Source organism: Sus scrofa, chromosome 1 (genome assembly GCF_000003025.6).
Source record: "Sus scrofa isolate TJ Tabasco breed Duroc chromosome 1, Sscrofa11.1, whole genome shotgun sequence".
NCBI classification, from domain to species: domain Eukaryota; kingdom Metazoa; phylum Chordata; class Mammalia; order Artiodactyla; family Suidae; genus Sus; species Sus scrofa.
Genome location: NC_010443.5, coordinates 11,686,771 through 11,713,900, shown reverse-complemented (window position 1 = coordinate 11,713,900; position 27,130 = coordinate 11,686,771). Strand labels below are relative to the sequence as shown.

Sequence of the window (27,130 nt, the reverse complement as noted above, 5' to 3'; positions counted from 1 at the left end):
CGACCTTGGGGCTGCAATCAGCTAGGGAGGAGTGGGCATGAGTGGATGATACCCCAGCTTCTGTGCCCCCTGCCGAGACAGTTCTGGGTTGGGAATGATTGAGTTGCTCTTCAGGCTCTGTGCTTTTCTAAAACTGAAGCATCCTACCAGCATTTGAGATCCACAGACATGCACAGTGTTTAGGGAAATAGTTTGCAGACTTCGTAGCACTTAAGACTCACCTGAAGTTTGCTAATTACAAAGTCCTGGGGTTGGAGAGCCCCCTTCAGGTGGTCTGGGGTAGTGCCAGCGCTCTCACGGACCAGGGTTCCCTCACACTGCCAGTGGCCTACGGGAGGTGGTCTGACCCTCAGCAGTCGGACCTACCCTTTCCTGAAGGCTTCTCTGCCCAGGTTTTGAGGATTAAATGAGATAATAGATATAAAGTCCCCTGCAAATGATAGCGGGTGTGCCTGTGTGTGTTGTGCTCTCAATCAGGGGTTACAGACCCCAGGCCTGCACCGCAGTCCTCAGTGAGCACAGGAGGCAGCGGGCTGACTTCTTAGTTCCCTGCATTCATTCCTCAGCCCACCCTTGGGAGACGGTCCCATTGAGCAGATTGATAGACCGAGAAGCAGAGGACTTCCAGCAGGCCCCGGCTTGCTGTGACATCCCAGTGGCACTGGGAGGAGTGGTTCAGGCAGGGACGCCCTGGGAGCTGATGGGTGCTCAATATTGGGCTCCTTCGTTATCCTTAAATGACCATTGATTCTGGCCTTTAAGGGTTGGAATTTCTGTTCGAGTTATCCAGCATTGTCTGGAGGCTGTCTTTGACTTGAGCGGAAATGTCATCTGTAAAGACTTTTTATAGCGAGCATTCATTCCACCACTGGAATTCCCTCGGGAAGCCAATGTTATTTTTGAGCCAACAAGGCCACCATTGAAGGGATGAGATGTGCCAGCCCTGTTGAGACTGGGCTCCTGTTAAAGCTGCTTTTTGATTTATATTGAACACCCCTTTTTGAGTGTATGCCCTCTTTTGAAAAATTCCAACAGCTTTTAAGCGAGTCTCATTGGGCATAGAGTTTCTGTACAAAATCTTTAGGTAAACATTGAACTTGATGTGGCATTAATGTATTCTCTACCTATAAACAGCTGTTCATACGGCCCCCGTAGGGTTGGGGGTGTTTAACAGCAGGCGAAATAGGAAAGACCTGTGTTCCTGCTTCCATTTAGATAATGTCAGCCCCGCAGATGCTTCTTACCGGATGATGAAGGTAATTGCAGCCCAGGGTTCTTTTTTTAATTCCCTGCCCGACTTTGAATCACTCTCTTTTTAAATTGACGTATGAGTAGTACAGAGTCTGAAACTACCAGGAGCCACTTAGATGCGCATTTGCTCTTTGGAATGAATGGCTCCTGGGAATGTCTGTGTCCCTGACAGAGATTTTCACCAGTGGCAGAGTCAGCCGGCTCTGATGTGGCAAACCCACTCAGTTCCTGTTTATGAGAGTGAGGGCATTTCGGCTTCCATTGCCTGGTATAGGATGCCTAACGGCATTGAGCTCAGAAAATGCCCTGTTTGTGTGTGAAACTGCTAGTATGGAATCTGTCTGGCTGCCACCCCAGATTTCCAGATGTCAAAACATATTCAAGTTCCTAAAGACGGTTGGTCCATAAAAAAAATGACAAAAAAAAAAAAAGGGGGTGGAGGTGTTCCTGCTGTGGCACAGTGGGTTAAGAATCTAACTGCAGTGGCTTGGGGGACTGAGGAGGTGCAGGTTCAATCCCCAGCCCAGGAGCTTCCACTGGCCGTGGATGCGGCCATTAAAAACGAAGATCTGAGTGGGAAATACTGATTTGCCCAGGACACAGAGCCCTTTGGGCTTCGAATTCTGAGTTTCCTACGATGGTGCCGAAGGCAGTTTTCAGTTTCTTCAGCGTTAGTGGGCACATGGCTTCCTATTAGCCATGAAGGGGACTGTGGTCTTTGGATGCGAAGTCTCTTAAGAGAACTTAGTGTTGTTAGGAAACTTCTTTTCCTTTTTCTCGTTTTCATTCATTCATTTATTCACCTGTTTCTTTACTTTTTGCTAAATGTCGCAGGTATATGAAATGAGTTAGATATTATTATTTTCTATCCTCAAGGAGCTTCTCAGTTGAGCAGGAAAAAGTAAAACACTTGTAAATAAGAACTTGCCTTTGAAAAAAAAATACTTTTCCATAAAGAGAACTGGAGGTGGAATTCCCACTGGTTTTTCTGCGTATTTGGAGCAAAGGGGTCCAAAAGAGAGGTCTAGGAATTGGAGAAGGGTTAGCGTTTAATCTGTGCATGGTGGGTCCACAGGTGGATGGGGGGGTGGGGGGGAGAGCATTTCACATACAGCGTGCAGCCTGGCTCTCTGTGAACAGAAAACAGCATTGGGAGGTGTGTTGGGACCCGATTGTATTAAAACCCTGAATTCCCGGAATTTATAGCAAACGTACCATGACATGTAGCTGAAGAAGCTGCCTTATAGAAAATACAGAGAATTCAGTCACTTAAGGAGAACTAATGTGTGGTGTGAAATCCATCCAGGGTAAATACCCTACCCTCTGCACATTGGCTTTCTTATTCCACTATTACAGCTTCATTCCTTTGGCTCTTAAAATATTGTTGTTTTTAAATGACCAGTAATCCCTTAAGTAAGTACTCAAATCCAAGTTTTTTTGGGGAAAGAAAGAATAAATGAATTACCGTCGGTGCCCTTTGCAGAGTGCTCCTCTGCATTGTGAAGCCGTGTCCACTAATGGTGTGGTCTTTGGGGACGTGGCTGGCCTGGCGTAGGGACGCCTGGTGGTGAGGAGGTGCCTGTAGCATAGAGAATGAGGCAGTGTTGCAGCTGAGGGAGAAGCTAGTGAATAAAGTTTGCCAGCATTTTGAGTAAAGCCAGTCCTGTATTCTCTCTCCTAACATAAAATGCACATTCACCTTTCAGGTAAAAATCTCCAGAATTTCTCTGAAGCAGGCAGTATGCAATTTCTGTTGGCTGTGTCACTTTTAATAGCCGTTTTGAGAGTTCGGGATGTTTGGATTGAATCGAGACTCCCGTGCGTACAGCGTGAGCCAGATTGCTGTAAGGTGGTAGTTGTGTAAAACGGTGGTGGCTGCTGCTGGAAAGAGGGAACGTTGCAGAGCGTGTTACATAAAAGGAGGAAAGCAAAGAGACCTGACTGTGCCTGTGGCCGTGGCGAGTACTGACTTTGCCGAATGATGCTTGCGTGCGTTTCCACTTCAGTTCCCCTTTTTTTGGAAGGGCCTCAGAATGACTTATGTTCCTGACTTTATTCCTCCCTCTGAAGGAATCGAGATGCAGGAAGGATTCGGGATGGATGTCTCCTTTTTAGCTTTGCTTCTTGAGACAGCTGTATTGTGGCTGTATCTTTAATTTTTTTTGGATTGGAATACATAGGCATGGTACAAAATTCTAGCCGTGATAAAAAGTTAAACCATGATAGATAAGTTCCCTAAACTATAGAGTTGAGAGGCGAAGAGCAGGGACACTAGCCAGACAACCTGGGTGTAAGTCTTGGCTCCAGACTCGCCCACGTACTAGGTATGTGGCCTTGGGTGGGCAAGTCACTTAAGCCCTCTCTACTGTGTTTCTTTTCTTTTCTTTTTCTTTCTTTCTTTCTTTTTTTTTTTTTACTGTCTTTTTAGGGCTGCACCAGCAGCGTATGGATGTTCCCAGGCTAGGGGTCGAATCAGAGCTGCAGCTGCCAGCCTACACCACAGCCACAGCAACACAGATTCGAGCCACATTTGCGACCTACACCACAGCTCATGGCAATGCCGGATCCTTAACCCACTGAGCGAGGCCAGGGATCGAACCTGCATCCTCATGGATACTAATCTGGTTTGTTACCACTGAGCCACGACAGGAATGCCTCTGGTGTGTTTTTGTAGCTGTCAAATAGTCTAGGATTTTTATGGGATCAAGGAACTAATATTTGGAAAGAGCTAGACAGTGCCTGGCACATAGTAAAGGCCACATACGTGTTAGTTAAACAAATAAAATAGGCATATTTCTCCCACCCCATTCTTGGCCACCCAGTTTCTCTGCCAAATGTAATCCTTGTTCCTAGTTTCCTTCTCATCCTGTTGGAGACTCTTCGGTGTTGGGGGAAAAGGTGCAGTAATTTTCTCCTTGGTTTTTACTGCGCTGTCTTCATCACAGCTGTGGTGAGCAGAATAATGGCCCCGCAAGAATGTCCACAGGCCCGGAACCTGTGAATATGGCAGAAGGGACTTCAAAGATGTGATTCGATTAAGGGTCTTGAGATAGGAGATTATGCTGGCTCATCTGGATGGGCCTCCTGTAAGGACCAGGTCTTTCTAAGAGTCAGAATCAGGGAAGGTGTGATGAGGTGATGAGGGCCTGTGAGCCAGAGGATGCAGGTGGCTTCTGGAAGCCCATGAGGCCTGGAAACAGACTCTTTCCTTGAACCTCCAGATGGAATACATCCCTGCTGACCAATTTTAGTCTTCCGACCTCTAGAACTTTAAGATAATGTGTGTTTACATGTCAAGCATTGTGTTTGGTGGCAGAGATACAGAAAGAAAGAACCACAATTCCCACTTTCAGGGTAGGCAGGCTGTGGGATATAGACATGGGACAGATAACGATTAATCCGCTGTCATAATTGCTCTGGTTCCGTGATTGCTAAACTTGTTATAGATCCTTTACTGTAAAAAGTTATCAGGGACCCTAAAGAGCTTAGTTGTATTAGTATCTAGCAATATTTACTATATTAAAATTTAAATCAAGACATTTAAAATTTATTAAAATTTATTTTAATGTAACAACAGTGAATCTACTTCATATACACAATAAGCATATTTTTTTCCCCTTGGTTTTTTTTTTTTTTTTTTTGGTGGCACGTGGAAGTTCCCGGGCCAATGATCAAACCTCTGCCACAGCAGTGACAGACCAAATCCTTGAGCCACTAGGGAACTCCACAATAAGCATATATATTTTTTCCTATTTATGGCCACACCTGCAGCATATGGAAGTTTCCAGGCTAGGGATTGAATCTGAGCTGCAGCCCTGGCAACACTGGATCTGAACCACATCTGTGATCTTGCCGCACCTTGTTTTTGCGACCTATGCTGCACCTCCTAGCAACCCTGGGTCCTTAACCCACTGAGCAGTCCTGGGGATTGAACCTGAATCCTCACGGACACCACATTGGGTTTTTAACCCGTTGAGCCACAGCGGGAACTCCAACAAGCATATTTTTAATGAACTAATTCTCCAACCCTAAAGCATGTATATATCAGTGAGAAGAATAGCACTGTTTTTTTTGCATTTTTGTAAATTTTTTTTAATGTGTATCTTAACAGAAGCTGGATTTTTATATCCATGTCTGCGTTCAGTCTATTGCAGTGTATTGTTTTGGTGGAAGTGATTTGAAGAAAACCCAACCTTGCATAGACTTGCAGTTGGAAAAGGAGGAGTATTTTAAGAATTCTTTCAGATAATTGTGACTATTCTCCTTTAATATTACATCAGAACTCAACAAGCGGTAGTTCCTTCAAGGTTAATTGCAACGTGGAATCTGAAACATTATTGGAGGACTTTCTTTGCTTGGTCACATTAAGATCCTTTGGCCTGTCTTGCACTTTGAATGGATCTTTTCCTCAACATACGATGTTGTTGCTGCAAATGGCATTATTTCATTCTTTTTTATTCCATTGTATACCTGCGCCACATCTTCTTTTTCCACTCCTCTGCTGATGGACATTTAGGTTGTTTCCGTCGCTTGGCTATTGTGACGCATGCCGCAGTGAACACTACGATCTTTTCAAGTCATGGTTTTCCTCAGTCCGGGAGTGGGATGGATAGATCTTATGGTAGTTCCAGTTTTAGTTTTTCGAGGAACCTCTGTGCTAGTTTCCACAGTGTTTGTACCAATTTACATTCCGACCAACAGCGTTAAGAGGGTCCCTTTTCTCCACATCCCTCTGTAGCATTTATTTTTTGTAGACTTCTTGATGATGGCCTTTCTGGCTGGTGTAAGGGGGTACTTCCTCGTAGTTTTGATCTGCATTTCTATAATTAATCATTAGCCATGCTAAACACTTTTTCAGATGCCTGTTGGCCATCTGTATCCCTTCTTGGGAGAAATGTCTGTTTAGATTTTCTGCCCATTTTTTGACTGAGTGGGTTCATGTATGATTTTGTAACATGCAGTGGTTATTTGGAAAATAGTAGATCACTGGGTTATGCAGATCTTTCAAATGCGAGCATTTCATTGTACAGCGTTAAAAATCACATTCCTTAGTATTACCTTCAACCTCACTGGAAATGTTTCCAAGTATCGGGAAACTATTAAGCTCATGGTGGTGAATACGCGTGTTCCAAGATTCAAATTTTTGCTGGAAAGTTTGAATGTTATCTATAAATACTGTCTTTTTTTTTTTCCTTGGAAAACAACACATTTTCTTTCATTAAAAAATATTTTCTGTCCATTGTTTCCTCGAGTAAAAATTGCATTTTGTGAAAAAGCAGCTAGTTCAGCTTGCAACACTATAGACGTGCTTTTTTTTTTTTTGGAAACAAGCACTGTGGAAGAGCTGTGTGGGTGCTTCCCAGACTTGTTCCCAAGGTCTCATGTTGACCCTGAGCAACATGTGGGGCCTTCCAGGCATCTGAGCAGAGACGGGACATGGTCCGGCCAGTGTTTTAGGAGGATCACTGACTGTTGAGGATGGGCTGTAGGAGGCCAGGGTGGGACAGAGGCTCTTGCAGTGGCCAGGTGAGTGTGAAGGCGGCTTTGTTCTCAGTGGTCGCGATGGAGGTGGAACCAAGAGAACGGTCTCAGCGATGGCTGTGGGAGTGAGGGAAGGAGAGGCGGCCAAGAAGGACTCTCGGGTTTTCCCTCGCACCAGGAAGGATGGAGTTGCCATCAGCTAAGACAGGGAAGCTGTCGGGAGCAGTTTTGGCCAAAGACCAGGAGTTCCTTTTAGAATACCATGGCTGAGCCTCTGTGTTTATAGTGAATACCCCACCTGTTTACTTTTTTTTTTTTTTTTTGTCTTTTTAAGGCTGCACCCACGGCATATGGAAATTCCCAGGCTAGGGGTCGAATCAGAGCCGTAGCTGCCAGCCTACGCCATGGCCACAGCAACTCAGGATCAGAGCCGTGTCTGCAACCTACACTTCAGGTTGCGGCAATGCCAGATCCTAAACCCACTGAGCGAGGCCAGGGATCAAACCCGCCTCCTCATGGATACTGGTCAGGTTCACCACTTCCGCTGAGCCACAGTGGGAACTCCCCAAATGGTTTTAATGGCTTAAATGAAAGCCATCTGTAAAATGCCATCAATAAAGTCAGAGTTAGCAACCTAACGGGAAAGGGAGGCGACTCTAATGACAACTTGCCTGATTTAAGGAGTTTCACTCACAGCGTAAGGCAAACACATATTTGTTTATAGGAGAAAACAATCAAATTTGAAATATAAGTGCCATAAATCACTTCCTTTCATTTCAAATAGCAGTTATGGTTTGTTGCATTTTATAATTATATTTCTGATGCTGCAGTACTCAGCCCTGATTATCTGTTTATAAATTGTCCATTCTCCTGTAAGCCCCTTTATCTTTTAATCCTTTTTCGAATTTTGGTCATTAATCACTTTGACGTGTTATGGGAAATGTGACAAAGTTCAAATGGTCTGGTTTTGTTCCTTGTTAGTAGCTCTGGGAAAATTTACTTGCACGGAGACGTATGGAACTGTTAGCAAAATTATTGTGTGTCTTCTGGGAGGAGCCCTGACCAGCTGCCCCCGGTTGGGGGGCAAATGCTCTGCCACATGAAACCGTTTATAGAATGTTCTTTCCTGCCCCCCAAAGTTTCCCAGCAGGCTTGTGAGAGACTCCAGCATTTCCAGTGAAACATTCGGGAGCCGCTAAACAGAAAGACGTGCTCGTCTCAACTTTTTTGCCTTTACCTCCCCACATGAATTCTTTACTCCTAAATTGCTATTTGTGACTCCGATTCTGACTTCTATGGTTCAGTTAATTAAGGACCACATCACTCATCTGTGAGGTTTAGGCATCTTTGCATTGTAGTGTGAGCAAAATTATTTGCATGTTTATTGAATTTTTTTCATTATTATAAAAAAGTGGAAAGGGGAGCTGAAAAATGTTGAGAAGAAGCCTAGATTTCAGAGTTCCCATTGTGGCTCAGTGGGTTAAAAACCTGACTAAGTACCCATGAGGACGCAGGTTCAATCCCTGGCCTCACTCAGGGGGTTAAGGATCTGGCTTTGCTGTGAGTTTTGGCATAGGTTGCAGATGCGGCTCCGATCCAGTGTTGCTAGGCTGTCAGCAGCAGCTCCGATTCGACCCCTAGCATGGGAACTTCCGTATGTCACAGGTGTGGGCCTAAAGAAAAGAAGAGGAAGAAGAAGAAGTAACCTAGGTTTCATAATTTAATACCTATGACCCCAAAATGCCAGTGGTCAGGTGCGCCTTGGCTGGCGAGCCTATAGCCCTATGAGGATGCTCTTTGATCTTCAGCAGGTCGTATACCTTCACTGGGGAAGGAGGAGAAGATTAAGATACATACCAGGTGTGTTTAAAAGCAAGGTCTAAATAGAAATTTTATAATTTTTTAGATCCCTGGGAATAGACGTGCTCACAGAACCTGTGAACTCAATTTCGGTCCTTTTAGGATTGTGTTGTAAGAAGGGGGCTGCCTGCATGTCACTTGGGAGAGATTGTGGCCTCTTCCTCTTTTGAACTCTGAGAGCGTTTTGTTTGCACACCTGATGTGGAAGTTAGAATTTGTTGCCTTGCGGTGTCACTCTGTGTGCTTGTCGTAATTCACCTGTTATTCAAGAGCTTGACGATCCCTTGAAAAATAGGTATTTTAAGGAACACAGAGATGTTTCAGACACAGCAGCTGGCACAATTCTTGGTGCATAGCAGGTATTTCACTCAAATATCTATTAAGTGAAAGATATTTTCTTTCTTCTATCAACCAGTTGATAGAAGCCTATCAAGGAAAGGCAGCATCTCTGAGAGTGCATTCCGGGGGATAAAAAACATCCTTGGCCCATACCCTGAAGTTTCCCAGGTTTCTTTTTCTTCTTCTTCTTCTTCTTCTTCTTCTTCTTTGGCTGCACCTGAAGCATGAAGAAGTTCCAGGGCCATACAGTAACCCTCGCTACAACGACAATGCCAGATCCTTAACTCTCTGAGCCACCAGGGAACGCCCCAGATTGCTTTTAATCTGATTGCAAGTGAATTATGCTGAGACTTTCTCCGAGAGGAAGCTCTGCTCACTTGCGCACATGCCAAGGGGACTCTGGGATGGCCCTTGACTCTGCTCGCCAAGAACCATACATCCCTGACCCCATCAGGCGGTGGATCCTGGGAGAATTCAGAGCCCAGCCCATATACCATATCTGCTCTGCTGTGCAACTTTAATGGGCTGATTGGTGCCCATGACATGAGGCTATTTTGATTTTATTTTATTTATTTATTTTTTGCCTTTTTGCCATTTCTAGGGCCACTTCCATGGCATATGGAGGTTCCCAGGCTAGGAGTCAAATCGGAGCTGCAGCCACTGGCCTACACCAGAGCCACAGCAATGCGAGATCCAAGCCGTGTCTGCAACCTACACCACAGCTCACAGCAACGCCGGATCGTTAACCCACTGAGCAAGGCCAGGGATCGAACCCACCACCTCATGGGTCCTGGTAGGATTCGTTAACCACTGAGCTGGGAGGGGAACTCCGACATGGGGCTATTCTGGTGGATCACCCCAAACCACAGTCAAAAAGAACGGTAACATCCGTATCACTGGTAAAGTCAATGCTGATAGTGAGGGGTGTTTTAAGTTTAATTTGGGGGTACTAACATTTATAAAAGACTATGGGTCTGGAGAAAGGAGACCTGGATTCTAGCTACGGGTCAGTGCCTCACCTCGGCCAGGTTATTCTACCTCCTGTTTCGTCAGCTCTTAAAATGAGGGGTAACACCGTTTACCATTTTTTCTTTTTTTAAAATTTAGTTATTTAATACCGTTAAAGCACCAAGCTACACAACTATAACAATGTGGACTTACTATGAAAGTTTATGAAGTGAAAAAAGCGGTAGCGGATCAAGCATTCCGTTTGATTTTGCATCGAATCTCATTACCTCTTTAAATAGAATCAGGTCTTGACTGCTGGCAAGAAGGTGTTTGTTAAGGCTTTGTAATAATAGCAGGCTGTCTCAAATATAAAGATCACCAAGAACCTTAAAAGCTCTAATTATCCCTGACATCACCCCATGGAGCAGAGATGTGTTATTATCATTTTACTTTCACAGCTGGGTAAATCAAGGCACAGAGACACATTAAGTTGCTAGTTACTTGGACAAGGTCATGGTCGATGGTAGACGGAGAACTATAACTTGTTTTTCTCTGTGTAGGGGAAGCTGGATTTTAACCACATTTTTGCCTTTTAAATATACCTCTATTAACATAAAGAGAGTAAAACTCAGTAGTCATGTGTCCTGCAGTAAAACAAATTTAGATATAACTGGATGGCTAGCAGCCCTGGTCTTATCTGGGTTGTTATCTGGGGGCTGGGGGTGGCACTTAGGAACTGACGGCCTTGTGATCATTTGGAGCTTGCTCGGTTCAGGGAAAGGTCCTGACAGCCACGCGTCTCCTTACTGTTTGTGTGGATTTGCCTCTTCCGCTCTTTCTTGGAAATGGAATGATACAATACGCAGCCTGTTGTGTCTGCCTTCTTTTGTTTAGCTTGATGTTTTCTAGATTTATCCAGAGTGTCACATGAATCACTACTTCATTCATTCATCCTCGTTATGGCTGAATAATATTCCTTTTGCCCCTGTTTTAATCCCACAGAACAAGAGCGCCCCCCGAAGGGAAGCGGTCCTCAGCACATCCCCCGGGAGAATCTTGTAAAAAAAAATTTTTTTTTTTTTTTTTAGGGCTCTTCCCAAGGTCTTTGAGTCGAGTTCCAACTACGTATTTTGTAAGGGTTTTGAACTTAAATTCTTCCTTATCAAAGTTCTTTAGGTGTCAGAAATACTGGTGTCTATCATATGCCCCTGAATATAACTAAGTGACATCTGGGTGGTCCTTCCCGCTCTGCAGACGTCCGTTTCTGGTGGGATTAAAGCCTCGGCTGAAGATCCTTTTGCCACTGACTTTGTACGTTGCGTTAGGGACCCAGATAAGGTACCATGGGAGGCCTGTTGGCACAGCCATAGGCTCCTGGAGAAGGAGGATGTGGGTGCATCTCCCCTCTCCTCCCCACCCACCTCCAAGGCCTATTCCTCCCCACATGGTCGTGAGCATGTAGGTGGCCTTGCTGCAACAGTCCTTTCCTGAAAACACCTGCCATGTGGCTGTTCCTCTAAATGTACTTTCAGACGCGGAGGGTATTTATCACGGGATAATTGAATCAAATCATGGCAGCCTGCTATTAAGAAACGTTTCCTCCCAGTATTTGCTTCTCTCTGTTTATTGCCAGAGACCTTGCACTGTCAAGAACATCACCAACTGGAATGTAACCTCGGGGGACGTGCGCTTGGAGGTTTTATGAAATTACATTTTTCTGGCGTGGTATTTATGTGGTGATAGAAGTTACTTCTCTGCAAGCTTAACAGTGACATTCAAACTGCTGCCTTGAATTTCCTTGACACGAGAATAGGAACAGTAAAGAAACGTAGGGTCCCAGATATCTTCCCAAAATAGCTTCATTTTTATCTCTATCAGAGGAACATAAAGGAAGGATGGGCTCTTTGTTCACAGTGCGGGTTAGGACCTGACTAGCCTTTGAATGGGGTCAATTCAAAGTTATCTTCGTCTCTCACTGAATAGCCCATCAATGGTTTCATTTCAATGGTTTGATTTTCATTCTCTTTCACTGACTGATGATGATTAATGTTTGCTTGGGCGGCAGAGCACAGCAAACGTCATTAATGAAAGATGTCATAAACCACTGCATTTTTAAGTAAAAGCATGGGTAAAATTTATGGAAATTGGAGTTGATTAGAAAAATAATCAATGCTATACAAAGTTTGCAGATTTAAAAATTGAGAAATGTTAAGGCTTTCTATGTAAATAAACTCAGTGCTCCATGGCTCTTGGCACCAAGATGTACTGTGTATCTGAAATGTTGATACAGAATTTCATACAGTGGGAAGAGTTTGGGGAACTGAAAAAAATTTGTAATTTTGTATTTATGAAATGCTGTATCATTGTACTGGCAACCTCAACTTACCAAAACCTTTACCTCTTCTTAAAATTGCACTTAACTCTCTTTTGATAACAAAAGATACATAAGATGAATGAATTAAATTGGATAGATTCAATTCTGAGATTCTTTTCAGATATAAAATTTCCTGATTCTCTATAAACTGTTTATTTATGGAATTACATAGTGGAAATTCTGAGAAATTGAATAGAGAAATTGATTAAATTGCGTAGATTAAGAACCTAATTCACACAAACTCGGTTATCTAAATGTAAGTACAGTTGATACTCTGTGTCCGCGCATTTGCAGATTCTGGATTTGCAGATTCAATCAGTGTGGATGGGAAATACTATTTTGTGATGCAAAGGACTTGAGCATCCTTGGATTTGGTTTCCCTGAAACTGGTCCCTGTGGACACCAAGGGGTGACAGTAGGTCGAAGACTGTCAGATGTCAAGGGTGGACAACTTTAATGCCACAGGGGATTATGTGGTTGAAAACCTAATTAAGCCCTTTATTATTTGCTCATAACTTCTTTGATATGATTTTTTAGATTTGTTTCCCCCAGTCATCTTCAGAGAAGATTATTGGTCTGCAGTTTTCCTCTCAGAAGGCGTCTAGGGGCCTAATGATTAACCCACTAGAACATTTTTGATCCTGAGACGAGGGGTCCCAGTTAAATATGCAGCATCATTTAATGCTGTCTTTCTGTCATTGCTCTTGTGAGTGTATTTCCTCTTTCTTCAGGAAGTGAGGGAGCTCATAGTCCCTTTGCACCTGCTCTGGGCTCTGTGCTTTTGGTGCACTTGGCATCCTCTGATGTCAGTGACCTTCCCAGAAGCGAAGCTGAAGTCCTGGCCACAGAGAGAGGCAGAGACAGTTCTCAGCAGCCGAGACACAGTCCACCAGTACATTTTGGAAGCTTATGGGTCTGTTTTTGGTTTTGACCGTGGATTGGGGGAAGGTGGCATTTAGTGCTTGGGGACATGGTGCTGGATGTCCTACTTGTTCACGTTAATCCCTCACACTGCAGAACGTGTCCTCTTGAACATTCATGGCAGGTGAAAACCAGGTGCATGATTACCTGAGCCCACATACAGCTCCATTTTACAGATGAATACAAATTATGTTTTCCCCCTCAGCTATAGGGTACTTTGAATTTTCTAGGAGTGCAACAACCCAATAAATCAAGGAAAGTTTGACTTTTGTTTTGTTCAGAACTTTGTCAAGAGTTTTAGCCCATATGCATTTGAACCTCCACCACGGCTCACTGGCAGTGGTCGGGGATAAAGCTGCCATGCCCCGTGATTCTCTGGGGCGAGCGTTGGACAACTTCTTTGGGGCTTTTAGCATTTACATGTTGGAAATACGTATTTTTTTAATGACAATTTTCCATTTATTTTTATTCTTGTGTTACTATTAGGAAATTTTCGTGTGTGTGAAATTATATGTGGAGGTGGATCATGTTAAAGAATTTAACTTCAGGATGGTAAAAGTGTATCTTATGTAAAAGGGGGCTTTGATTTATAGCATTGAATCAGTGTACAATGAGATTTGCAGCACAAAAAGCATAATTTCAAAATAACTCCCATTCTTGTTGCCTGTCTTTCTGTCTCTTTCAAATGACTCTGCAACCCACAAACTGAGGCAGAGCTTTTCATGATTCTATGACTACCATCATTAATTTCTCAATTTTTTTTTTCTTTTTTTCTTTTTTTCGGCTGTGCCCACAACATGAGGAAGTTCCTGGGCCAGGGATCGTACTCATGCCACAGCCGTGACAACACCTGCTCCTTAACCTGCTAGGCCACCAGGGAACTCCTCAAAACTTACTGTATCGAATAGGAGAAAACAAATGTCCTCCTCTCAGGTTAGTTTCTTGGTTTTGGCCTCGGCATTGATGTCATCTTGAGATTTTTCAACTCAATTCCGATTGCAGTTGCTGTTCTGAGAACGCGGGAGGCAGGCTCAGACTTTCTGGAGCTCTCTCTCTGGGAACCAGCTGTCTGGCTGCAGCCCGGGCAGAACACCTCACCTGCCTTCCTGCCCCCAGGAGCTGCCTGGTGTCTCTGGGTGCTGCTGGTGGCCACCTGGGTGGATGTCGGGGACTGGGGAGAACTTGTCGCTCTGCCCTTGCTGCCTGGCTGGGTAAGAAGGCGGCCACCAAGACTGGGGTCGTGGACGGCATCCGCCAGCTGAGCCCAGCGGCGCAGTTGCCTGCTCAGCTGAGTGACAGTTCCTGAGGAGTAAGCAGGTGGGAGACGCTCAGGGACAGTGCCATGTCCCCAGGCCCCCTCTCCTGCCTCAGTGCCACCCGTTTCCCGCAGCCTCCCTTGTGCATTATCAGAGTTCGCATTTTAGGGGCCTGGGGGAGACACGCGGCAAAGCCCACATTCCTGCTTGTTAACTGTGCTGAACTGGATTTGGACGTGATGTAAATGCAGACTTTGAATTCACATGATGAGCTGCGTGGGCGAAGCAACCTTAACTTGAGCATTTCCTAACGTTTCTGGTTTTAAGTTGATACCAACTTAAAATATTTGCCCTTTAGTTGTAAAGGTTTGGGGTTGGCCGGCTATGACACCTTTGGGTCTGTACCGCTGTGCAAAACAGGTGGGCACTGAGTTCCTAGGGGTCTCATAGCCAGAGCCCCTGCTTCACTCGTGGATGGGGAGCTGTAGGGCTTGGAGGAGGGCAGGGGGCAGCCACCTGCTGCTGGGGTAGCTTACCTAGGGTGTCTTCACTCTCCTTCAATTTTTTTTTTTTTTTTTTAGGGACTCACCTGCATATGAAAGTTCCCAGGTTAGGGGTCAAATTGGAGCTGCAGCTGCCAGCTTACGCCACAGCCACAGCAACGCCAGATCTGAGCTGCATCTGTGACCTATGCCACAGCTCACAGCAGCACCAGATCCTTAACCCACTGAGTGAGGCCAGGGATCGAACCCACGTCCTCATGGATACTAGTCAGATTCTTAACCCACTGAGCCACAGCAGGAACTCCAAAAATGTTTGTTTTCAAATGACAGAGAGGGTGATCTGAGGCGGGTCTGACACAGGACCTGGTACCCCGTAGGGCTGCGGTGCGCAGGGCCCATTTGACCAGGGAATAAATAAATGGAATGAGTTGGTCCCCATGGAGGGGTGGGGACTGTAACTTGGGACATCGCGGCTGTGCTCACTCAGCCTGAGTGGAAGCTCATGTCGGCCGGGCGAGGTGCTGGATGTTTCAGATGCCGGACAGCACCCCAGAGTCTTCATTTCCGGGAGGAATAAGATGAGAAAGACAAAAGGGTGTGTTCACCAGACATCCCTGGGTGTCTTGAATCTGTAATTTTGTTATTTTTCATTGCTTACAATTGCACTGGCTAAAGACTCTTCCAGAGCGAGTCTGAACACCTGTCCTGCAGCAACTGAGCCCGGGGTGGGCAGGAAGCACAGGCTTGGGGATCAAGAGCCCCAACACATGTTGGGTGAACAGGGCCGCATGGGGGCTCTCCCAAGTGGGAAGGCAGTTTTTGGCTGGGAGGGAGGAGGATATATTTACTGGCTTTGGCAGCTGGTGCTCAGGGTGTGGGCCGCGTGTGAGTGGGGCTCTGCACAGGCACTTGGCTCCCAGGGCAGGATGTCAGTATGGGGCCTGTTTAAAACAGCTTTGTAAATAAGTATGAATTTTACCGGCCTACACTTTTTTTTTTTTTTTTGGCCGTCTGCTCTTCTTCTAGAACCTACTTTGCTCTCATTTCTCCTCTAGAAAGAAACTAAGGGCCCACTGCTTTTTGCAGATGGGGTTCAGGTCCTGTTGAAATCTGAGGCTCCCGGAGCCGAATCTGCAGCCACTGTCAAGCTTCCTTTGACCTTGTCATCTCCGGGACAGCGCTGGTGTATGGCTGGTAGGGTTGGAAAGGGAGGCAGTCACCACAGAGACCACTGATACCCAGATACCAGTCAACCTCGTGACATTTGGGGGGTGGAACCGCACAGACACCTCCTGCCTGAGCAGGGCTGTGTCCTCTTCTCGGATCCCCAGGGCCAGCCTCAGTGGGAACCGGAACCCGTGTTCCTTCCCATCCAGGTCTGGCTCCAGGAAGGACCCTCTTGCACCCAGAGGCTCCCGAAGTTAAGGGGCCCTGAAAGTGGCCACAGAACCTCACTGATTCCTAGTAAAGCCTTTGGTCCTGGGGTGGGCAGGGTTTTGAGAGGAAGGGCATCAAATGTTCTGTTAGCAGGTAAACATGTTGACTTCGTAAGAGGTAAAAAGGTGGTTCTGGGAGCTTTCAGCATTTGAGTTCCACAGTAGGGTGAGTATATTGAGTAGATGACTCAGAATTCACTTGGCACCCGATTTTGACATCAGCTGTGTTATTTTCTCCAGCATCCATCTGGCGCCTCCGGGTTCTGGGGCTCCTTGTCCCCGTGCCGTCCCTGAGATCTTCAGGGGACCTGAGGTCACCTTCGTCTTTGTATCCCCAGAACTTAGTACGTACCTGACATAGAGTAGGTGGTATAGATTTCTTCATCGCAAATGAGTGCATCGATCCTGTGTCATATTTCTTGTACTTGCTACAGTTCTTTGGAGACAGTGGAGCCTTTCATTTATAAGGTAAAGACAGCAATAATGCAAATTTGATTGTTACCTAGGTAATGTACTTTTATATCGCATGGCATCGGTGACATTGCTCTGTCTTGATTTCCTTGTGCTCTCCTTGTGCTTTTCTGTTACTTCTCTCTATAAAGAGAGAGGTACCTCCTCCCCTGTGCCTTGGCAAGTCCAGGGTTCTTTTCTTGGTCCTATTCACATCCCACTCTGCACATTCTCTTGGGAGGCACCATCCACCCCCATGGCTTCACTGCCAGGTGCATAATGATGGCTCCAAGTCCACATCCCTGTGTAGACCTTTCCTGCACTACCTGACTCTCCGGTCCCTCATGGTCCACGTGCATCCTAAACTCAGCTTTGCCAAAGCTAAGCTTGCGACTCCCACTCCCACCCCATCCTGTTCCCTTCTATCCAGTCACCTAAGATATAGAAACCAAGGCTTGGCCATCTTACCTCCCTGTCTGTATCTCCTTACCTGAAATAGGTGGCAGAGAGCGCTGTGGAGTCGACCTGCACAGACTCTGCATCTACTCGACTTCACTGCATTCACACTACTCTGTATTCGTTTGGATCCCTCCACCTCATTCCCTCAGTGTTGCTGTGACTTTCTGGCCTGTTTTTCTGCTGAGGTCCTTCCCTTTATCAGTTCCTCCATCCTAGGCTGCTCCCCCCGCCCCACTCACTGTGCTGCAACCACCCTCAACACGTTCTCAGATTGTGCTGGGCTCTTTTTACGATCTGCTGCAGTTACTCAGCTGCCTCCTGTTTATGGAATCTGCTTTCCCCACTGCCCACATTACCTGGTCATCTTCAGCTTTAAAGACAAATATCCCTCAGGCTTAAAGACTTTGCTCAAGTGTCTCCTTTGCTCTGAAGGCTTTTGGGGCCCCAGGGAGAATTTAACTTCCTTCCTGAGTGTCCCTTGCACCCTTGGGTGGCCTCTTCTCATGTCAGTCATTGTACTTGTGTTTCTCCTCCTTCCTCACTAGTCACCTGCGCCCCGACTAGAAGTACATCCTGAGAGTAGGGAGTGTGCCTCATGTACTTTGTATCCCGAGCACCTAGCACAGTGCCTGCCTGGAAAATAGCCAGTTCTCCAAAAGTGTGCATTGAATGGATGGATGGAGAGATGTGTTTATGCGGAAAACAATAAAGATATGGATTGTTTTCTTTTGTGAATTCTGTCGGTTGGTCTTCCTTAAACAAAGGTGCACACAGCAGCCTCAGGAGACAGTGGCGGGTCACTTTTGAGTTAGGGTGTAATCTTGCTGCCCATGTGGTCCACATGCTGGTGAGTGGACGGCCTCTGTGGTGTGGTGTTAGAGGCCTGGAGAGGTGAGTTTGATGTCCGCATCTGTCATTGCTTCCTGAGATTTTCCCAGGGATGGCTTATGCTTTTGTGATCAATGTGCTGCCTTATTGGGGCTAAGTTGTAGAATAACTTTAGTCACACTTCATTGTCATTGGTTATTGTGGTTGGTTATTATATAACCATCAACAGTGAAGTGTGACTTAGGTAGTTGTGGATCTTTTCTGGACGGGGTTAAGGTATTGGAAGAAGCAAAACGAAGAAGAAATTTAAACTCCAGAATTCTGTAGACCGTTAAGACCATTTTCTTCAGGTCTCCTCTTGTTTTTTTTTAGGGCCATATCTGCAGCATATGGAAGTTCCCAGGCTAGGGGTCAATTGGAGCTGCAGCTGCTGGCCTGTGCCACAGCCACAGCAGTGCTGGATCCTTAACCCCCTGAGCAAGGCCAAGGATTGAACCCTCATCCTCATTCATACTAGTCAGGTTCTTAACCCACTGAGCCACAATGGGGACTCCCAGGTCTCCCTCCTCTTGTCTTAAAAGCAAGTGCTGTGTAGCCATTGGTGATATCAGCCAGGAACATGGACCAGCGTTTCTATCCACGAGTTCCATCACCCTTCTCAGGCTCCCACAGCTTCTAAAGGTCTCCTACAGACCACTCTTCTTGCTCCCATCGTGCTGAGTGGTTTGTCTATTTGTCTAATGGTTTGTCAATATCTACCCAGGCTTTTTCTTCCTCCATCAACTCAGAAGGGTTTGAGATTGATGCATTCTTGCTGGAGTGGACTTGGATCAGAAACCATGTGCTTTCACCAAGTTAAGGGGATGGTCTATGAAATATAAAAATTAGAATGAAAACCTGTGTAATATTTTGATAGAGAGTGACTTTTCCATACTTCTTGAATTTGTTGATTTGAGAACCACTGGATAGAACTTTTGAGGATGGCATGTGTGTTTAAATGTAGGTTGAAAAACTACATGCTCTACCTTTTATTCCTTCTTCTTATGTCTTCATCTTCTGGAAGTTAACAAAGGTTTGCTGTTCCTCTTGGGACTTTCAATTTAGGGATACAATTATGGTTGATGCCAGAAAATAAATTATACTTGCACATGAGCAAGTTGTGGGTTATAATAAGAATCTATGGTATTACATCATTGGTTTTCCTGGATAGCTCTGGTGATTTGGCCCTCACTTAGCCAAAAATAAAGGGAGGGAGGTACGATCACTGTATCAAAAGTGTATTTAGTGAACTTTGTACAGCAGTGACAAGAGGGGCCAGGCATTTAGGTCACTGTTTTGATTGGTCATTGGCCTCCTTTGACCAAAACGGGCAGATGTGGCTTCTTCAATGAGCCGGAGTCCAGATCTGCTTTGGAAGTCTGGCTCTGCACACGGTGACTTCAGTATCACTGGGGACCACGCTGTCCTGCTTTCCGGATTGTTAATGTTTTCCTTTCCTCTCTTTCTCGATCTGAGCCCTTCAGCCAGCCAGTACTATTCTCTGCGGATGGCCAAACTCACCGATGTTTTTGTCACTTTTCATGCAGATTTCAGCAATGTTCCTGACATTCCAACTGGCCTGAAAAGGAGTCAGACTGATGGCACGCTGGATCAGGTTTCCCACAGGGAAAAAAAGGAGCAGACGTTCAGGGTAAGATGCTATCCAGTCTCAGCCCAGGGCCTGGCAGGCAAGCCCTTGTTCCCACCTTCACCTGGCGCAAAAAAGATGCGTTATCCTAACCCTGCTGGGTTGTCCCGCAGTTGATACAAACTGTTTTTATCCCCTTAAATAAAATAGTTTCCTTCTTTATTTGAAGTGACGTACCAGTAGGAACCCTCGACTCGAGCCAGACCTCCACCGTGTCTTCTGGGGCCCCAGAGGGCGGTGTGAGTGCGGCCACTCGGTTTGACAGGGAACGTCTAGGCCAGGTGTGCTGCAGGTCCCATGAAATGACTCTTCTGTTCCTTTACTCCCTTCTTTTTCAGGGTGGGGGGTGCTAGAGATAAATTATTTTGGAACGTTGTCATTTTGTTGTGGTAAAATATATGAAACATAAAACCTGCCATTTTAATCCATTTTCAAGCGTACACTCTGTGGCATTACGTACATTGCTAATATTTTGCAAACCACTGTCCATTTCCAGAACTTTTTTATCCTGCCAAACGGACACTCTGTACCCATCAGACAGTAACTCTCCATTTATCCCACTCCCTGGTCCCCTGGTCCCCCCTTCTCTACTTTCGGTCTCATTTGCCTTTTCCAGTTACCTCCTGTAAGGGTGATCGCGTAGCATTTGGCCTTGTGTTTCTGCATCGTGTTTTCAGGGCTCCTCCACGTGGTGGCGTGGATCAGAACGCCACCGTTTTATGGCTCAGTGACATTTCATTGTGTGGATGGACCACCTTTTGCTTCTCCATTCAGCTACTGACAGACGCTTGGGTTGTTTCCACCATTCGGCTGTTGGGAATGACATTGCAGTGACGCGGACATACAGCTGTCTGTCCAAAACCTTGTTTGCACTTCTCTTGCGTATTCGACTTGGAGTGGAATTGCCGGGTCATGTGGTGATTCCGTGTTTGGCTTTCGGCCGCACAGCCCCGCTGTTGTGCACAGCTAGCGCCGCGCTGTGCTGCGTTCACCACCAGCAGTGCACAGGGCTCCGCGTGCTGGGGGCTCCACATCCTCACCCACGCTTGGCATGTTCTCTTCTCTTCCTACATTTTGAACTGTTCTTAGTCAGCTCTCCTTTCCCAAATGGTGTGTCTGACGTGATCTGTTGAGATGGAGAGTCCAGTTGTAATGGACTTTGAAATTCGAACTCTGTTTTCTATGTCTTGCTTTTGTCTTAATACAAAATAAGAATGGAGGAAATACATGCTGTGATAGACATTGAAATAAAAGAGCAGGACCACACATCAGTTGGGTCTGGACGAATAGTGCCAGGAGCTGGTCCCCGGGCGAGTGGCCATGTTGGTGGCCTGGGGGGACTGTGGTGGTTACTGAGGGATGGGGGGGTCGGGTTGGAGCCTTACCGGCTTCCGAGCAGATTCTAGTGGCCACTGGCACCTGGCCCCTCCTCTCCTCTGTCTTTCCCTTTCTTACCTCCAAACTCCTCCCCCACCCCCTAGTCACCTCCTCCGAAGAAATCTCTCTTCTTTTTCTTTCCCATTCCTCATACAAAGCAAATACTCAACTGCCTTTGGTCTGGCTGTGCCCCTAGGATGCAATTTCTTTTACTAAACTGAAATCCTCAGCATTTTCACTCTTTCTGCTCTGTTCTACCTCTGGTGTGTTATTTACTTTGGGGAACTCAATGCTGTAGCTCACATGCATCACTGTTTTCGGAAGCAGCGGATCCCGGAGCATCAAATAGATGTGTTTTGATTGCTTTGCCTTAATTATTTTCAAAAAAGGCCAATGCTAATGAAACACTCTGGAAGCTAGGCTCTCTGTTGAAGGTAAGTGTGCCTGGGGGGCCCTGGCGAAGGGTGTGTGTGTGTGGGGGGATCATTAACCCATTAGGGCTAATGGGTTCCTCTCTGTTATAATCCGAGTTCCCATTAAAGTTCTTAAGAAAATCAAATTATCTTCCAAGTTTCATTTGCTGTTAAGATTCAGTCAAACCAATAGGCAGAAAGTTCCCGTGTCGAGGCTATTTCCGACTCTGTTGCTTAACAGTGCTCATCACAACTACACAGAAATGTATAAAATGAACACTGGAGCACCAGACAGAAATTGAGACCAGGAGGGAAAGCTGCCCTTCAGCTGGAACTTGGAGCTTTCTGAGCTCGAATTTCCATTTCTAAAATGATTAAAGAAGAAAGCAAATAAATACCAAACACCACAGAAGAAGAAAAATGTGACAAGGCCGTTAGCACGTCCAGCGTTTGCTGGCCATCTCCTCTGGGAGTGGCTGTCGTCTCCTCTGATTTGATGATATCTGTCTATAAGAATGGATTGCAGTCCATTTAGAAAACCCTGGCAAGTGCTCAGCAGATAACGCAGTTTACGCATTCTTTGTTCTTTGGCAAAGAAGAATCTGTGATCATCAGAAGTCATTGCGATGGTGATAATTAGTGAAAAGGAGGTTTTGAGCTGAAGAATTAAAAAATAAGTATTTCTCTTCTAGTAGTAGTATTTTTAGCCTCCTAGAAGCATTGAGTTACATCTAAAAGCAAAGCCTTTCTGTTTTCTGAATGGTAATGTGGGAGTTTTAGGACGCGTGCCCAGCGTGTGCTGGTCTCGGGTCTCCCGGGGTGGCCCCAGCACTGTCCCCATTGTGCCCACAGGAAGGCACCTGCTTCTGTTTCCCGGGCTCCCTGCTCTGAGCCTTCTCAGGGGTCATTAAGTTCTTTGCAGAGAAGACCCTGGGTGAACCTGGACTGTTTGGGATCTTTTACTAACAATATTCTAGACTTGGGAAGAAGGAGTCATTTCCCTTGAAAATCAAATGCAGCCTGGCTTGATGAAGCACAGCTGTAAGGAGGGCTTTTTGACAGCCCCGCAATTGCGGCAAATGGTTCAGAATTGATTGCCTTCTTTTTTGTCGAGGGTGCCTATTACTGTCTGTCACAGCTCTTTGTGTGCCCTCATCAACCTCTCCTGTGTGTGTGTGTGGGGGACGTTCCCCCCCCCCAGTATTGTTAGCAATTAGCTTGCTCTATTGTCGTAGTTTCGAGGTTGAAAGGAATAAACAGTTGCTTTGGGGGTGAGGGGGTTGAAGGAGTTTCTGGTTTGTTCTGGGAACATGAGGTGTGTAAAGCCGTCCCCGCAGAAACGCTGCTTGCGGTGCTTTCCGCCTTCTGAGCTGGCTCTGAAGATGCGGCAGTTCCTGGTTCTGTCCTCAGCCTGTGTGCCCTGAGCGGGCACCTTCCCAGAGCAGGGAGGCTCAGGGCAGGGGGTGGGAATCCAGAGCAAGGGGCTGAGTCCTCCCCAACCGCCCCCCCCGGCCCCCCGCTGGGGCTGCCTTGGAGGAAGAGCTTGGTGGCGCTAGGGCGTCCTTGTGAATGTGACTGGGGAGAACAGTTTGGGATTCTTTTTCTTCCCCCCACTGCCTGGGGATGAGAGGGAGAGAGAACGTGCGTCTTACTCCTTTCCCCACAGCCGACTGTAGATGGAATCGCTGCCTGCCGAGGGCACAGGTGTCTTGAACTTTTCCTTTTTATGTACAGCATGTAAGTAAACAAGGGCTTCGGTTCTCAGGGAGGTGGATCTGAGCCAAAGGAGGGCATGCTTGGGTGGTTTTCTTGCTCTGTCTCGAAAGGTGAATTTTGCTCTAAAATGCATAAAGACTGTTATGCAGAAAAGATAAGGCTTTATTTCCGGAAGGGATCCTGGCATAATCTTTAAGCACTCTTTGTAGCTCAGCATTCGAGAATTTCTCCTGGGTCTTAGTTGTCCAGGGGCATTGTCAACTTTTCTCATTCCAAGAAGGTATAGGTCTCTAACGAGATCTCTGAAATAGTTTTGTCCTTTTGAAATATAAAGATCTGGCAAAGTCCTAAGAAATTTTGAATGCTCCATAAAATATGTCGGAAAGGGGAGAAGAGGACTTGGAAGACGGTAAATAATGTTAGGCTTTGTCAAATTTTCCTGGAGTGTTGTGCATACTTGAGCCGGGCTTATGCTGTCAAAGAAAATTCGCACGAGTGAAACCCGTTTTCTACAAGGTAAGCAGCATTTCTCCTTAGTGATTCCTGATTAAATAGTTTTTTTTTTTCAGCTTTTTAGAAGAATTTTATGTAATCACTTAGTGTAGCTCCAGCAGTGATTATTTTTGCAGTTTGTAGGCGTTGTGTTGATAGAACAGAGAGCATTGGGAATCTGGAGATACACAGCCTTGACAACTGTGTGTTGTGCTCTTTGCAATTTCATCATGTTTAGGATCTATTTTGTCCTCTTTATTTTCTCCAGGCAGAACAAAGGGACATAGACTGACGGTTAGGCTTTGGGACCCAGCATGACCATAACGTGCATTTAATAGTGAACGCCTGTTCACCCATTTAGCTGCACCTTTTGGGTTTTTCACATGAATTGCTTTAAAGAGCTTGCATCTCTTAAGAAGCTAAAGGAAAAGATTACTGGAGCACATGGTTTTCCAGCACTTTAAATTATAGATCTTTTTACCTTTCTTTGAATGCCTTGGATTATTTCATGCCAAATGTGGGCATGCTTGCATTATTTCAGGATACATATCTTCATATAGCTTTTGGTTGTAAGATGTTTTTGTGAAACAGTTGAGTGAAAATAGAATTTATTTATAAATAGTAGTCCTTCTACATGGCTGCTATTCGATATTCAATAGATTAATATAATTGTGATTCTTTCCTAAGAACTATAGACCTATTTCTAAACGCTGCTTATCTGACATAATTCCTACAGGAATGAATGGAGAGGTACCATCCTCAAAGTCAACTCATGGTCCCAGAAAAGTGACTTGGGGTCTGATGTTCCCCAGCAGTGCGACAATAATATTTCACCGTGATTTAATTCCAGGCAGCCGTTTCTCATAGGCAGGTCTGATGGAAAGAACGCTTGACGTCATGGTTGGAAACCTGGGATCTGTATCTTGGCCACCAGACTTTGCCACTGAGGCCCTGGGGCGAGGCACCCAGGCTTTCTAAGCCTCCTGTCCTCCTCTGGGGAATTAACAAATCGCCGAGCCCGTGTTGAGGAGGGGGCCGTGGATGGATAGGAGGGCAGGTGTGAGGCAGTATCAGGCGAACACTTGCCCTTCTCGATGTGTCTCATACACTTGCAGGTGTTGAATGCTCTGCTGTTCTGCTCACCTGACGTGTAACTTCGCCATAGGTCTCTCAGTCGTCTTGAAATTAGTGTTGGTCAAATCCTGCTCGGCTGTGCTGTGAGATGAAAGGGAGAGTGGGAAACCAGGGCCATGGAATCCTCTTGGCTCTCTGTCATCCGCACAGAGACAGAGCCCGCCCCCTTCTTAGCTTATTTTTCTTAGGCAGCGTCTGAAGAAATGATGGTCTTTTCTAAAGGGCTGTTCAGGTGACTGAATGAAACAGTGGTTTGCCTTTATCCTTAGCGGGAGTGGGCTGTGGGTGTGAGATGCTTAGGGGGTCTTGCAGGCTTTTCGCCTTTTAGAGAGGCACCACTTCAGTGCAGAGAAAGGCGCCGAGGACACAGGCTGGAAAGGACCAAAGTTGAGCTGAGTTTCCCACCAGCTCTCAGACGCGCGGCTCTGCGTCTCTAATGCCACACTTCTTTTTTGGCAGGGACCTGGTGGCAAGTTGGTGGACTGGTTTGAAATGATGGTGATTAGTTTTCATTAGAGTCCAAAAAGCCATTTGATCTCTTTGCAGTTGTTGGATTTTTTTTTTCCCCCCACTTTCCTGGCTTCAGAGAATCAGCCCCTGCTCTTCTTGGTCTTGATGGTTGGGGCTGAGGTGCCGAGGAGATGCCAGCTTTTTGCTGGGAGTGGCAGGAAGGGACGTGACTGCGGCGTCAAGCACACGAGAACCCTGTTTCCTTTGTTGCCAGGGGTCATTTAAACACTCTGTCCCGAAGGGTTAGAGGTGCCACCCACAGTGTCAAATGGGAGCAGGAAAGAAAGAACGAAAGAGAGGAACCCACGTCTCAGTACCAGGTGTGGGGAGGGCCATTGGCGAGTTGAGCTGTGGGGTGGCATCAAGCCCTCCAGAGTGAAGACACCAGGCGGGTGGCTGCGTGGCAGCCGTGGGATGGGAGTGGGTGTCCAGCAGAGCAGGGGACACAGTGGAGCTGACAAGGGGGCACAGGGAAGAAATCTTTCTGGTGGTGACCTCTCTCTGCACCTGTCAGCCCGGCTGTGGGCTGGGGTCCTAAAGGGGTTCGTGTTAGGGCAGGTGTGTCCCTGGACAGAGCATGACACTGTCACCGCTGGCTGAGCTGTGGGCCAACTGGGGCCAGAGACCCAGAAAGCGCCCCTGGCTGGGTGATGCCCGATGAGTGCCCCTCTGCCTGTGCCTCTGCCAGGAGGCTCTTAAAGCCCCATGGCTGGGCTGGGCTGGCTTGTCCAGGGAGCGTGGGCTGGGGCGCAGGGCCCACAGGATGCTGTGTGCTGGCACAGGGGTGGCATGAGGCTCCTTGGGTCGCTGTGCTTCTCGAGGTACCATCTACACTTGTGGGGTGTGGACCCCATGATCGGAGCCACGGAGGAGCCAGAAGGACAGAGCTCACTCAGCCCCTTCTCCCGGCACCCTGGGTGAGGGTGGCTGCATGGTTTCCCTCTGGCCTCTTCCTCCGCTCCCTCCTTCTCTGTCCCCGGCCTCCTCCTGCCTCCGTCCCCTGCTTTCTCACGCTCCTCCAGGCTTTCCCTTTGCATCCCGAGTTGCTGGAAAAGAGAAGGAGTTGGCATCGCGAGGCCTCTGCAGAGTCACACAGTGAAGATGGAAGAGGAGGAAGCGTAAGCAGCCCGAGGGCTGCGGCGTGAGTCACCGCGGGCGGGCTGTGCCATCAGGGCCTGTCAGGTGGTCACGGCTCTGGACCCGCTTGCCAGGGAAGCGGGATAATCACCCCCTTCCTCTCTCTGTGGGGCCATGAGTCACAGGAGAGCCACCTGGAGCCCCCTCAGAGCTGAGGCCACACAGAGGTGACCCTGACGACAGAGATGCCCCTGAAACCGAGCAGGACCCTGTGGGGCTCCTGGGCACACAGCCTTTCTGGGTCCCCCACTTAGTGTTTTTAGGGAGTAGGCTTGAGCCTCCAGGACCCTCCTGGAGCATCGAAGGGCAGGTTGGGACAGTTGCTAATCGGGGAAGAAAGGGGACGCAGAGACCGGGGAGGAGCGGCCATCAGGAGACAGCAGCGCAGCCTTGGGGCAGGTCCTGGCTTTTCCTCAAGGAATACGCACCACATCTGTGAGCTCTTGTGCTAAACGAAAGCCCCCCAGTGCATGGAAACCAGAGAGGAGGACCCCCAGAACCAGTCCTGGGGCCACTCAGCACCGGCTTTGAAGAAGAGCGAAAGCGGGCATCAACCCT

At 46.8% G+C, this 27,130-nt stretch overlaps 1 protein-coding gene across 16 annotated transcripts in view; it reads left to right on the top strand.

Annotated features, from left to right (window-relative positions):
• TIAM2 (T-cell lymphoma invasion and metastasis 2) overlaps positions 1–27,130 on the top strand; it is a 249,364-nt gene that overhangs the window by 183,969 nt on the left and 38,265 nt on the right. For 13 of the 16 annotated variants that reach the window (XM_021071939.1, XM_021071937.1, XM_021071938.1 and 10 more), the window contains one exon: positions 19,693–19,796. In XM_021071939.1, coding sequence (XP_020927598.1) covers positions 19,693–19,796 — 104 coding nt within the window. Of the gene's footprint in view, positions 1–19,692; positions 19,797–19,850; positions 23,321–23,342; positions 23,816–27,130 lie in introns of those variants that run through there. The other 3 variants (XM_021071979.1, XM_005659128.3, XM_021072002.1) reach the window with 3 other exon arrangements.